The sequence below is a fragment of the Emydura macquarii genome, unplaced genomic scaffold (genome assembly GCF_026122565.2).
Source record: "Emydura macquarii macquarii isolate MOO-44397 ecotype Brisbane River unplaced genomic scaffold, CSIRO-AGI_Emac_v2 contig_3080, whole genome shotgun sequence".
In the NCBI taxonomy this organism is placed as follows: domain Eukaryota; kingdom Metazoa; phylum Chordata; order Testudines; family Chelidae; genus Emydura; species Emydura macquarii.
In genome coordinates, this window is record NW_027133217.1 from 3,183,279 (window position 1) to 3,197,658 (window position 14,380).

Consider the following 14,380-nt stretch of genomic DNA (forward strand, 5'->3'; position numbering starts at 1 on the left):
CATATCTCCCATCGACATTTACGTTGCCATACCACGGCATCTTCACTGCACTGAGTCGACCAGAGACGCTCTCCGGTAGACACAGCCTTACTCCTTTCCAGGAGGTGGATAAATGGCATTGACCAGAGAGCATTTCCGGGATGGATTGAGTGCATCTCCATGACCTGCTCAATGGATCCCACTGCATCAACCCCAAGGAGCCAGCAGTGTAGACATACCCATCAATATAATCTGATCCTAGGCTAAGGAATTGAGTCCATAGCCTGCTTCTGAAATGCATGATGGTGAATCCTCTTTTCACCTACCGTTCTGGATGGTGTCTGAGAAACGTCACCCCTGTGGAATGAAACATAATCAGAACGAGACGTGCAAGCTAATGGGAAAGGAAAAAGAAGCTGCTTTTAAAAGAGGCTTTGACTGTTAAGAAACAGAGCAACGCTATTCAAAATCTACTTAATAGCCAGTTCTTATGCCAGGCTTTTACTGCCAATCTCTTTTGTTGGCTGCATGTTGATGCCTAATTGGCTTGCAGCTGATGTCACTTGTCTTGCTGACTCCAGCGCTGGGCTACAAGGATACTGGACAGAGACACTCATATTTTCAGATCAAAACTAGTGGCTTCAGTTGGGGAACACCACCAATGTTGTTGGTTTTTTTCAGTGTCTTTGCTGCTGTTGATTCCAAGGGAGACCAAGAGCTGCACTGAATGACAAATGCGGGACAGCAGGCAATACAGTGCCCTCAGTCGAGGCCTGTCATTGTGGAAGGACCAGTAGTCTGAAGCAAGTCTGACTGATCTTAGGGGTAACCTGCAAGCCACACCTACCTGCTGAAGCTGTCCTGCCACAGCCAACACAAACAGAGCACTCGGAGCCTAGGATGGGCACAGAACAGAATTCTATATGAAGTTCACTGCAGTTACTGGCAAGTAGAACTAACCTACCTGTTCAGCGCATGGGTACTACAGTGAAGGGTGCTATAAAAAAAAACAAACCAGTGTGCTGCCTCTGGCCAATTACATTAATTTTTAAAACTTCTCTTTAGTCCCCGTAGCTTCATAAAGCAGATGAACTTAATATCGTGAAAAATATTATTACAGATAAAAATAGCAGCATTTAGAGATAAGGCCTGATTCAACAAACTCCCACTACAACCCCTGGGAGTTTTGGCCATATTAAGACTGCAGCAGTGAAGCTCCATTGTGTGCAAACAATTGCATGGACAGTATTAAAAGGTTATGAGAACCCATTTCTTGCTGACTCTGATAGCCTGGAATTTGCTGAAACACAAACTTTCAGTCCTTTACAATATAAGGTTCAACTCTATTTCTCACCCTCTCCTGCAAGTGTTAAAAAAAATAAAACGATCTGGGATAATAGCTACATAAACGACATCTCTGCTGCATTTCAAATCACTGGAGCTATTCTTTGACTCTCCCTCTGCTGCACGCCAAAAGTATTCTGAATGTCCTGCTTTAATTCTTCTCTTGCTTCTGCTGTCTCAAAGCTTGTAGGAAGATCTCCTTCACCTGGCCCATTGTCTCTTGGTACAGTTTGAAGTCCTCCTCTTTTATTTTTACAGTGCTCTCCAGGGCAGTCTTCAAGGCTTCATTGTCATCCAGCTGGATCGCAAGCCTAAGTGAATGCAAAGGGGAAACTTTCATTCCCACTTCGGAGAGCAGGAATGGAGCAAACGGGAGCTGTGCTTCGGCTGCAAGGACAGAAATACTGAAACCTGTGCTCGCTGGGAATCCTATGATGGAAGTGAGAAATATCAGGCTTTTAAGCACTTGTTTCCCATCCCCTTGAGACAAAGGGGGATATTCTGAAGCCAGGGTTCTTTATCCTGATATTGCTGAGATCTGTTTTGCCACTGACAAACATCGAACTCCCAATAACATGCATTGGCTCAATGGGTAATAAAAGGCTCCTCTCTTGTTAGTGGTTTATGTCTACCTAGCATTCCTGAATCTGTACTGGTATAATTATTATGAGATTTTAAGCCTCTGACGCCAGAAGCTGGGAGTAGATGACAGAGGATGGATCACTCGATAATTGCCCTGTTCTGTTCATTCCCTCTGAAGCATCTGGCACTGGCCATTGTCAGAAGACAGGATGCTGGGCTGGATGGACCATTGGTCTGACCCAGCATGGCCATCCTTATGCTGCTGTCAGATTCCCAGCAACAAAGATGGAAGTAGAGAGCCCCAGCTGGGGTAAATCAGAGAAGCACCACTGGAGCTGATTTACACCAATTGAGGATGTGGCCCAGAGAATCATGACCCTAAAAGTCGGGTTGGTTTAATCTACATGAGGATGGGGCTAATTGTAGCCCCATTTCAAAGAAATTGAAAGTGATACAGAATACGAAAAGAAAAAAGTCATACCTTGTAGTCAGTTCTTCTATCTGAGATGTTAGTGGCACCTCTGAGAGCTGCGCGGCAGTGAGATCTTTCCTATCGCCCACAATCAAGGCATGTCTGGAGCTATTAGCAGACTGACCTGTAAATTTAATCACAGCATGGAGTTCTGTTACAGGATTCCTTGCAGTCAAAAGCACACGGCTTTACATTAAAACTCAGGAGCTGGAGGGTCAGTCTGAGCACACACATGAACGTAATGTAAATATATAGGGTAGATTTCTGTAATCTTCTTTCATTGAAATTGTAACATGATCAGTGGTGAGTTGAGTGGAGAGAGAGAGTGTGTGTGTGTGCAGGAGTAACAAGGCACTGTGGCCTTCCTTGGAACCTGGGCCCGAGGAAGGGTCATGACACCCATACGGGAGAGAACCAGGCCCTGCAGGCCAAGCCACCTGGAAGCAGAGGGGCAGAGCCAGAACAGGGAAGGGAAGTATAAAAGGCCAGCCCAGCTGCTCAGTCAGGGGGAAGCTGCTGCTGGAGGCAGATGTGTCTTCCCTGAGGCTGTGGTCCAGGCCTGACTCAGGCCCAGCGGCTGTTTGGAGCAACTGCCCCACTGACCGGAGCCTCCAAAGCCTGCCCAGATTGCTGGGCTTGAGTGACTGTGAGCAGCTATTTGAGCCCGCTGGGTGGGAGAAACCCACCGAGGCCAGCCCTGACCTGGAGGAGCTGCCTGACACGGGGGACCCCTGGGAGCGGACTGAACCTCATGTACTGGAGGAACCCCTGGAACCCTGTGACTTGGAGGAGCTGCCCGTGGATGACCTGGAGTAGTTTCTGGACCTGCCATTGGTTGATGGTGAGGGACTCGCAGGACGCCCACTTGCTGTCTACCCCAGCGACCTGGAGGGAGACGACTGGATGATTGGGTGGGAGGAAGTAGCCCAGGGTCAGCTGACTAGAGTGGCTGAGTCAGTGGCCAACCCAGTCAGGGCCTTGGGTTGGGTCGCAGTGGAGTCGGGTGGGCCTGTGTCCCCCTCCCCCTTTCCCTAACCACCCTGAACTGCTGGCCAGAGGATACCAAGCTTTGCCAGCCCCGCCTGACCATAAGGCCGGGGGCTATAGACCACTGTACCTGCCCTGCCTCCTTGAGGGCCGAGGGCTATTAATTGCCTCACCAGCCCTGCCTGGCTTGAGGGTCTGGGGCTGTAAGCTGCTGACCTGCCCTGCTCACTTGAGGGTCGGGGGCTATTGACTATTTACCTAACCTGCCTCCTTGAGGGCTGGGGGCAACAGACTGCTTGTCAGCCCCGCCCGGCTTTAGGGCTGGGGGCTATAAATTGTGTGTGCTTGCCAGCCCCGCTTGAGAGCCGGGGGCCAAAAACTACTTTGCCTACCCCGCCCTGCCTGAGGGCTGGGGGCAATAGACTACTCGCCTGCTCCGCATGTTGGAAGGCCGGGGGTCGTGGGTGCCGTACGAGCCCTGCCCTACGTGAGGGCCAGGGGGCTACCGACTGCAGGGAAAGCCTGCTTTGCTTGGGGCCGGGGCTGCAAGACTCATAAGCCAGGAGCTCATTCCCTTGGACAAAGGCGCTGTGGCCTTCCTCGGAGCCTGGGCCTGAGGAAGTGTCGCGATGACCCAGCTGGACCGTGCCACCAGCCTACAGCAGGGAAGAATACAATTATAATATATAAAATAATGTGCAAGGGCCAAACCAATGGGAAGTGCGAACAACTGATTAGGATTATTTTTTAAGCTTTTCTTGAAACTGTATTTCACTCAGTACTACAGTGACTGGTGCTGTCTAAATATTTATCTGTATTCCTTACAGAGACCAGCTTCGTAAAGCACTTCTGAATCTTCAGCATGAAAGCAATTATGGCGTCAGTTCAGAAAAGCACTTAAGCATGTGCTTAAAGTGACATGCTTTCCTGAACTGGGGCCTGTGGGAACATGAATGTTCCCAACAATTAAGATAGACAGGAAAACTCATCACTAAAGCCATTTTGAAAGTTGATCCTTCCTTTTGGAAATGCAGCAATTGGTGGGTGTGAAGAGATGTAAAATACATGAGAAAAATTGGTTACATTGTGTACTGGAGAAGATGCCTTTGCCCTGCTTTCTTATCTTTGATCAACAAACGCTGCAGTATTCACCTACACCCCCACTGGATTTTACTCAACAAAGTGGGAGTAGTTGCGCTGCATTTTTTTTCTTTGAACAAGAAAAACAAAAACAGGAGCAATTTTAGAGACAAACAAATGTGCTGCTTTTGTATTATGCCCACAACCCTCCGCTAGCACTAGCGCTAAATTCCTTACCAAAGATGAGTTCTTTACCAAACAGAATAGCCTCTCTATATTTAAAGTATATATATATATATAAAGGGGAACTATTGTAACAGTTTCCATAAGAATATACACAGTTTGATTGGTTTAGACCAGTGGTTCCCAACCTTTTTGGCAGTCATCATTTTTACAACCGTGAAGGTCACTAGTCTCTGCCAGCAGCCCCACCTCCTCCGGGCAGCCAGATGGAAGGAGTCCTCCCTGAAACCGCACACATCCTCATGTGCTCCACCTGGGGCTCTAGGCAGTGGCTCCCTCCTACAGCCAGGGGGATGGGAGATCAGTGTTCCCCTCCCTCTGGCTCCAGCAGGGACCCCAGCGCCTAGAGACACAGGCAGAGCTCTTTGCTGCGCTCCCTGCTACAGCCAGGGGGAGGGGAGCGCTGATCTCCCATTCCCTTGGCAGCAGCAAGAAGTCTGCACTGATCTTGTAGCACCGTGGCAACACGCTTTGCCTAGGTCCTTAGGCAGCAGCTCCTTTCTGCAGCAAGTGGGAGGGAAGCGGCGGGCCACTTTGAAAGACCTTGCAGGCCACTTTTGGCCCCTGGGCCACAGGTTGGGAACCGCTGTTTTAGATATTTTGCAGGATTACAGTCCATAAACAATAAAATAATCTAATCAAGGCAACAAAAAATTAACATTCCACAGTGAACTATTCTTTAACTGTCTGTGAGGCTTACATATTTATAGCAGCAGATTATCATGTTTTAGTGGTAATAAATGACACCGGATCTAATTACTTCAACACCAGCAATAGTTTTTCATAGACACTGACAGGCCTTAAATCGGGATGTAGCTTTTAATTCTGTTCTTAATTTAACCTTCAGATGAACCTTTCAAGCAAAAGATTAGAGAGAATAGAAGTGCTGCAATCGGTGGCAGTGCACAGCAGCTTCAAGTTTCTCCCTTAGGCCTTGATCCCACAAAGGCTTGTGTATTGTGGGTGAAATGCTGGCCCCATTGAATCAATGGCAAAGTTCTGCATTTGGTGGGGCCAGAATTTCACCGGTAGCAGCTCCATTGGCTTCAGCATGTGCATGAAATTAAGCACATGTGTAAGTCTGCGCAAACTCGGGATTCTAATGTTAGTTGCCTCTCCTGGCTGCCAAATGTGGAAGTGGACTAGATGACAGATACTCCCTGGCAGTGCCTATGCCATGCTGCTCCTCACCTGTTTTGTTCCTCGGGAGGGGTTTCTGAGTGTTTGCATTCTTCCCTGCATTGATTTTCATTTTTTCAAGCTGCTGCTCCAAAATGACTGCTCGACGTCGCTCTTCTTGAAGCTTCTTCTCAGCTTCCAAAACTTTATCGCTGCTTTCAACCACCCTGACATTCAAAACAGGTGGTTCAGTTTTTTACGCTCAGGCTATAAAGATTTTTGTACTGTCCAGCCTTAGTTTCAAATTCTGCCCCCATAGTATGATGAATGGGAGACCAGTGCATGCATCTGAGGGCAGATATTCCAGTGCAATTCATCCAAAAGGCATCCACCATGTTTGTAAGATGGAGTTAGCTAGGAAGCATCGGGTTCAGATATATTTGATAAAGAATTGCTTTAGTGATGGCAATTGCCCAGCTGCCTCATCAATGGACACAACTGTAAGCTTCCCATACAAATAACCAGTGATGCTGGAGGTGGTTGAGGGCAGACCAATAATTATCAGTAACAAACTGCTTCTATTTTGAATGCATTGGACTAGTAAAAGTGTTCTAACAGCGTTATCTGACATTTACTCGTTCTGTTCTCCTATGTAAATAGCAAAGATTTCCATAAGCATCTCCTTGAAATGTGACAAATGAAGAGAAACTCATACATTACAGCCAGAAGGGACCATCATGATCATCTCGTCTAACCTCCTGCACATTGCGGGCCACAGAACCTCACCCGCCCCACCTTTTTTTATTAATTCAGCCATTAGAAAGTACTGTGCAAAAATGTGCCTGAGATTTTACAGTTAGGGTGTACTGTGCATAGTGATGGTATTAAGAATGCAGTTAGACAGGATTTAGTGCTGAGCAGTTGAAGGCCAAACAGTGGGAATGTGTCTTTATTTTATAGTTACCCCTGCAGCATCTTAAATGATTAATCAGAAAATCTCACGAAGGACCACAGGAGCTGCCAAACTGCATCAGACCAATGGTGTATCCTAGCTAGGGCTGTGGCTGATACCAAATGATTCACAGGAAGTTGTAAAAGCTGTAATAACCCTCTTCTATTGTGTAGTGCTATACAAAGGAAGAGAAATTTCCTTCCTGAGCTCTGGGGATGATCACTGCTTACCTCTTGAAGCAATAGATTTTATTATTTTTATTACTCTTAGCTTGCATAGCTAAACGTGTTATAATAAGCAAAAAATTATACAGTTCTTTTAGCAATCCAGCCAGAGTAGCAGAGACTCTGACCTCTTGTGGCAGTGAATATCCAAAGGCTGCTGACATGCTGCATAAAGTAGTATATCTTTTTAGTGGTTCTAAATTCACTGCCCTTTCGTTCCATCAAATCCCCTTGGCTCTCATATTAGACAGAAGGGAGAAAGTGAGGAATTGATCAGTTTTTGCGACAGCCTCCATCAATTATGAGTAACTCAAATCAAGTCCCCTCCAGCTGTTCTCCTTTCCAAAATCAGGCTCAATCCTGCAATTATTTACTACTGAGTGTCATCCCATTGACTTCAGAGGGTAAGTACCATGCTCAGTGGTTAAGTGTTTGCATGATGGAGTCGTAAATCATGGTAACGTGTACAGTCCTTCATCATACACTGGTCCCACTTATCTAACCACTTCCATTGTTCTTCTCTTGACATTAACCTCATCTACATTACTTGATTTTGGGCAACCTATCCCCTAAGTGAGCGGGGGCTGATCATTTTTCTATATATTCATGGTAAAAATATTACAGGAACAATATTATATTATCCAGAGGTCTTGTAAGTGAATTTTGTGAGACTTTTGCAATAAATCTTGGGAGAGCCCATGACAATGTGTAATGACTGTGGAATTGCAGAGTCACCAATATATAGTACACATCACCCTTATCTGTGAATTCTATTGACTTGGGTGTTTTGGGTCATTATTTCATGTTAATTTGAGCCCAGTCTTGCAAACACTTACACGTCTATCCTTACCTACTTGAGTAGCCCCTTGAAGTCACTGGGATTGTGTGACTGAATACAGTTGCCTGGGTGTGTTTGCAGGATCAGCCCTTAAAGAAGCAGTGAGTGATACCTACCTCTTTAAAGTTTAAAATTTTATTTAAAAATATATATATATTTTACTGTCTACACACCAAAATACAAGCAAGTGGAATAACACACAATAGCCAATGTAAAATAAGTAAACAAACTTTCTTTTGTTTGGACACCAACAGATCCCAAAGTCAATAAACTGCACCAGTGCAGAGTGTGTGGCACTGGCTGGGGGAAGGCTTTCCCAAATGGGGATACAGTCTGTGGGCCATGTGAGGGTGTTTCCCGACTGCCTCCTGGGTGGCTCCAAGTGCAGCTAGTGCTCAGGGTCGATCTGCCCTGTGATTCTCTTCTCTGTCTTGAAGAGCAGTAACAGCATCACAGGACTGGCATTTTAAGCATGAGGGTTGGCAGCTGAGTCAGCACCACTGCAATGAACAGGGACAGCTGACTCCTCTCCGAGCTATTGTTTCAGGGTCTCTGCAAACGTAGGCCTTGTCTACATTAAAAAATTATACCGCTTTATTATGCCAGTGTTGTTATAGTGATACAATGTCCTCAGTGCTCTGAAGTGTCCCTAGCCTGTTTGCCAGAAGCTGGGAATGGGCGACAGGGGATGGATCACTTGATGATTACTTGTTCTGTTCATTCCCTGTGAAGCACCAGGTATCGGCCACTGTCGGAAGACAGGACACTGGGCTAGATGGACCATTGCTCTGACCCATTATGGCCGTTCTTATGTAACTTACTGCATTAGAAAGCAGACAAAAATTTATTGTGTAGACAAGGGAGAGTCTAGGGGTTAAAGCACAGGACTGGGAGTCATAACTTCTGGATTTTATTGCTGTGCAAAAAAAAAAAAGCATCTTAAATGTTTTTAAAGAGGAAAGGGTATGTTTAGTTCACCCTTTTATAACACAATCAGGTGAACAGGTTTTACTAAAACTTTCAGCAAAAAAAAAAGTCACCATTACCTTGAAGCTAATAATGCATGGGAAATTTCAGCGGAAAAAGGAGAATTACTGAGAAAGTTATGAGCCCATGAAAAACAAAGGTTTTGGAAAGGAAGTCAGACTACCTGCATAATTGAAACTAGAGAATTTGCTGCTGCTTAGTACTTTGATATTATTGCATGTATAGTACTGCAGACACACCAATACACTGAATTCTGGGCTTAACAAGCTTGATGTGTCTGTTTTTTTCTGCCCTTCACTCCAACAGGACATAAAAGGAAGTAACTGACTATATGCTGAGCAACAAAGCACTCAGATAAAACAAAATATCACACCAACTATATCTGATGGCATGCGGGGTTACACACTACAGAGTCTTTCAAATGAATATAGGTCTAAGGATTTCTTCACCACCAGACATAATAATATCACAAAGGGAAATATCAAAATCAGCCACTACCTTTTTTGCAGGACAGTGACTAGTTCTGTGAGCCTGTCTTTTTCCACCTCGGCAGCCTGGCAAAGAGCCTTGTACTCTGTGATCTGTGTCTGCAACACTTTCTGGTCTGGGCTCTCATTGTCAGCAATCCTAAAAAATAGCAAACATTTTAGGGATCGCTTTATTTTCCATGACTGAAAGAAACTGAAACAAAGATAGGCTTGGAAATTGCACCAAATGCATACTAGACTGGGCACTAAGTCTACTAGCCAGAATACAAAATAGAGGTGCCACCAATCTCTGCGCCCCCTGACTCCAACCATGGCCCAGCATGCAATAGGTAGAAATAAAACAGTTGTGGGACTTCACGTGGAAGAGCCTCTCACTGGCTAATCTTCCTTCTCCCACTTCAAATCTCTCACTTCTTTTGTTAAACCTTCCAACACTGATCTATTCACGAACACCTGCTCCCATTCCTGTGCCATGAGCCATTGTACCAAGCCTGTCTTTGTATTCTGCAAAGCACTGGGCATAGCTATGACAATCTATTAAACAATAGCTTTTCAGTTGGCAATGATTTTACCCAACAGAAAGGCTTCAAATGTTAGTGCAGGGGATTTGCATTCTTTAGCTTGCAATCTGCCACAAGAAACTAGGCAATCTTCCCAGGTACCCCATCGTGTACTTCCCTTATTTTCTCTCCCATTGACATACACAGAAATGTCCAGGACAGGCACCTGTACTGTGAGCTCTAGGAGGTAGGACAGAACCCAGCATTTATTTTCAGAAACTAAGAGAACACAAACAAGAGCCAGGCTGAGTCAAACCACTGTGATGTGATCAGCTACAGAGGAGCTTTTCTGCTACAAACATCAGGGCCTCTCATTAGGTTTAGAGTCATTAGCTGATGCAGCTAGGGCGAAGAGTATGCTGGTCTCTGTCTGGCAGGTGCCAATAGAATTCTCCCCACACCGATACAAAAGATTGTATACGTACCTCCCAGGTGTGACACTGTTACTTGGAAGTGAAGGCTTAGTGGCTGCAGATTCTACAAGTGTGTGCCCCATCTTAGACACAGTGCTGTGAGGAAGAAAAGAAAACACTACATAATAAGGTCCTATGTCTGGTACCGTCTGTGATCCTACAGTGTGTGTTCATCACTGCCCTCTACTGGACAGAATGTCAGACCAGCTTATGTGCATGTGATCATGTCTCTCCCCCTCTGGGGGCTGCCACCAACAGGTGTATGGTAAGCCATAATGCTCAGCACAAGCACACACCTCTCATGGGTTACAGCTGGTTAAATCCAGTCCAAGAGTAGGCCAGGCTGGTAATAACAACAGTGCTCTAACCTAGCACAAATGAAGTATTTTCGTTTTGGAATTTCCGATGCCAGTTTTTATCCCCTCTTTATAGCAGTATTCATTTTATCGTCTCTGTAAGTAAAAGAAGATCCACTTTTACATTTTTTAAAAATAAATGGAAAGGATCATTCATCAAAACATTACTATTAAAGGAGCGAGCAGTGCTAAGCTAACAACAGTCTTGCAAAGTTTGGCCTTGTTCAGTGAACACCTGACTATATAAGTATTCTCCTTACATAGCTTCGTTAGCCATGCGAGTTAGGCTAACATTAATGCATTGCACTGGCAGGAATGCATTCCACTTAAAGGCAGGAAGCTTACTTAGCCTAATTTTACTGGTGGCCTTCCTACTGTGAAGAGAGAGTTAAGGCACGTTGTAGAAGCAGCACTGTGGTCTAGTGGATAACATATGGGTTTGCGACCTGAAAGCATAACAACTTGTTTTCAGGAGTTACAAGTGAGAGAAGCAAAATCATAGGGCTATAACACTGGAGATGCTTCCACTCCATAATAAACCACAGCTCCCAAATCAGGGTTGTACCAATGGAGTGAGAGGAAGTTCTCTAACTGCGGAAGGACCTTTATGTCTTTTCTAAACTATGAGCCAATATATAGCAATGTGCTCACAACATCACACAAAGAATGTGATCTTGCTTCCATTAAAATCAATGCAAAAACCTACCATTGACATCAAAGGATCAGACCCAAATCTACCCACCACAACAAAAATTGTCAACAGTTTTGTTTAATTACAACCTCTTTGATTCAACTAACACTGGTGCATTAGTTTTCAAGGAGATTTCATTAAAACCTTACACTGACAGCCTGAGTCTCAGTTGCATAAAGACCACTTCACACCACTCCAGCCGTGCACAGGGAGCTGAGATAATGTATGCCTATTTGTATTGCACCTTGTGACACTGGGACAGAAAGGGTTAAGCAGCTTTGCAAGCTGCACGGCCCAAATCCGACCTTTAAAAGACATATTAAAGGAAAATACAAACGATAATGAGGGCCATACCTTATAAGTAGACTAAAACTTTGAAATGTCAAATGGTATTGTTAGAAATTGAAAGAAGATAGTGATGTTGTTTATCTATATCTTGTCAGAGGTTAACAATGGAGATAACTGCTTTCCTGTCTATTACTATTGGTCTATTGATTCAGAGATCAAAAGGGAATATTAACATCTAGATGAAACTTGGGTGTAATAATGTCATAATGTTATTTCTCTTTGAAATGTGTACTAATCTACTTTTGAATGAATAATTACCTTATGATAATGAATACAGCTAATTAACTGTGTGTACATAGACAAGAGGTTTTACTTCAAAGCTATGAATAATTACCTATTATCCACTCAGGGAAATACCTGCTGTTGAGAGACTGTCAGTGGCCTGGCAAAGGACTATAAAGCAAGCTTCAGGGCCTGATCCTGTCATCTTAATTCTGTTTGGATTTCAACAGGGGGAGTTCAAGTCATCAGTCTAAGGTTCCAGTTATAAGACTGGTTCACTCTACTATTTCTCATGGAAGAAATTATTCAGACTCTATATATGGACTATCTATTGGACCTGTGAAACTGATCCTGGAAGAACTTTTGCTACTTACTTTAACATCGCTACTATGAAACTAACCTATGGATTTTATTCTCATCTGTATGTACAATGACCTTTTTAACCAATATTCCCTCTCTTCTTTTTTTAAATAAATATTAGTTTAGTTAATAAGTATTGGCTATAAGTGTGTATTTGGATAAAATCTGAAATATTCATTGACCTGGTTGGTGATGTGCCTGATCCTTTGGGCTTGGTAGAATGTTTTTACATATGATGGACAAAGATTTTCAGTAATCTCCATCATATTTGACTTGGCTGTCTGGGTGGACGCCAAAGGGCTGTGTGGCTTTAAAGGAACTGTGTTTTTTGGCTTCCGGATAACCAATAAGATAATTAGAAGCTGTTTGTTGCTGGCTTGATAAATCTAAGTTTTAGAAACAGACACCAGTATTGGGGGTCTGCCTGCCCCATTCTTTGCAGTTTTGCCTTAATTAAGCAATTTCAGCGTGGCTCTCCTACAGATCAACGTCACACATCTTTACACACTGCCCGAGTGTTCTAAAGCAGCCCGAGTATAAATGAGAATCAGGCCCTGTATTTGTTGTGGTAAAACTAAGGTAAACAACATGACAGCTCCTTGGGTAGGATTGGTTGCTGTGTACTCAAGGGAACCAATTTATTGGATGTCTTAAATCTTTCTACTTTTCTGTGAATAAATCCTACACAAAGCAGCTTTATTGATTTATACAAATATGCAACTGATTTATAGCTTATGTAAAACAGAGTTGCATATTAATTTTCAAGGCCTCCTACAGAAGTCTATCCATTAGCTACCCTGTTTCTCTGTGACAAAACCAAAGGCACTTAAGCCAACCATGGGAATATTATCTAAGTCAGAGAGAGAACGAGCTGTATTATAGACATGCCAAATGCGTAATATCTGTGGGTAAGTAGATCTTTCTGTGTCCCAGGACAAATGTCAAGGTGATAACATGATTAAGAGATTCCTTTATAACGCAAATGAGCTGCCACAGTCATTTTGAAGCTGCATTTGTGGTTTGGTATTGCTGACAGGAAGAGAAGGTTACTCACCCTCTGCAGTAACTGAGGTTCTTCGAGATGTCTCCCCCTATGTGTGTGCCATTTGTAGGCGTGGCAGCGCCCTCTCCACCTGGGACTGAAGATCTTCATCAGCAGTGCCCGTCGGACCGCCCCGCTCTCGTGCTGTGAGCGCGAAGTATATATAGCGCTGTGTTGTCTGACTGCCCCCAGTTCCTTCTTCCTGCTGCAGAGCGTGTGTTTTTGACTCGGAAGAAGAGGGAGAAGGGCGGGTAGTGGAGCATCCAAAGGAACACGCATCTCGAAGAACCTCCGTTATTGCACAGGGTGAGTAACCTTCTCTTTTTCTTCGAGTGATGTCCCTATGGGTGCTCCACTTATAGGTGACTAGAAAGCAATGCTCCTAATTGAAAGGCTGGGGCTTCAGAGTGACATTCACTGTTGATGTCCTAGGAGAGTGTCTGCTGCGTCATCGTGCATAATAACAGAGTGATGGGCAAAGGGGTCTGTTGATGCCCATGTAGCCACTTTGCAAATTTCAGCAATGGGGACATTATTGAGAAAGGTAGTCGAGGTGGATAATGAGCGTATGGAATGTGCTCTGATTGTGGTAGGAGGTTGTCGATTGTGGAGTTTCTAAGATAAATGTATACACTGCAAGATCCACTTTGAAAGGCGTAGCTTTAGGTATGGCTGTGCCTCTGGGTCTTTCGGTGGTAGAGAGGAATAATTGTGGTGATTTTCAAAAAGGTTTAATCCTGTCCAACTAAAAAGCTAATCCTTTCTCACATCTAGGATTTGTAGAGCTGCCTCCCGTTGGTTACTGTGAGACTTTGGGAAGAAGCAAGGAAGGTGTAATGGTTGGTTGAGATGGAAAGATGTTGGAACTTAGGTAGAAATCTGGCTGTGGGCATGGTGTAACTTTACCCTTATAAAATAATATGTATGGTGGATTTCGCCAACTCATTGGCCAAAGCGATGGGGACAAGGAAGGCCATTTTCGTTGATAGATGCATGTAAAAACAGGTTGCCATTGGTTCAAATGGGGGTCCAGTGAGAGAACATAGGACAAGGACAAGGTCCCAGGCAGGGGTAGGGTCTTATATGTGGTGAT

At 44.4% G+C, this 14,380-nt stretch overlaps 1 protein-coding gene across 4 annotated transcripts in view; it reads right to left on the bottom strand.

Moving 5' to 3' along the window:
• Positions 1–706: 706 nt before the first annotated feature.
• The window catches only part of CCDC13 (coiled-coil domain containing 13), a 42,604-nt gene continuing 28,930 nt past the window's right edge, over positions 707–14,380 (bottom strand). For 2 of the 4 annotated variants that reach the window (XM_067530408.1, XM_067530407.1), the window contains exons 11-15: positions 10,281–10,364; positions 9,306–9,434; positions 5,879–6,033; positions 2,387–2,501; positions 707–1,634 (exon numbers count right to left, since the gene is read on the bottom strand). In XM_067530408.1, coding sequence (XP_067386509.1) covers positions 1,475–1,634; positions 2,387–2,501; positions 5,879–6,033; positions 9,306–9,434; positions 10,281–10,364 — 643 coding nt within the window. In that variant the 3' untranslated portion in view covers positions 707–1,474. Of the gene's footprint in view, positions 1,635–2,386; positions 2,502–5,878; positions 6,034–7,981; positions 8,392–9,305; positions 9,435–10,280; positions 10,365–14,380 lie in introns of those variants that run through there. The other 2 variants (XM_067530409.1, XM_067530410.1) reach the window with 2 other exon arrangements.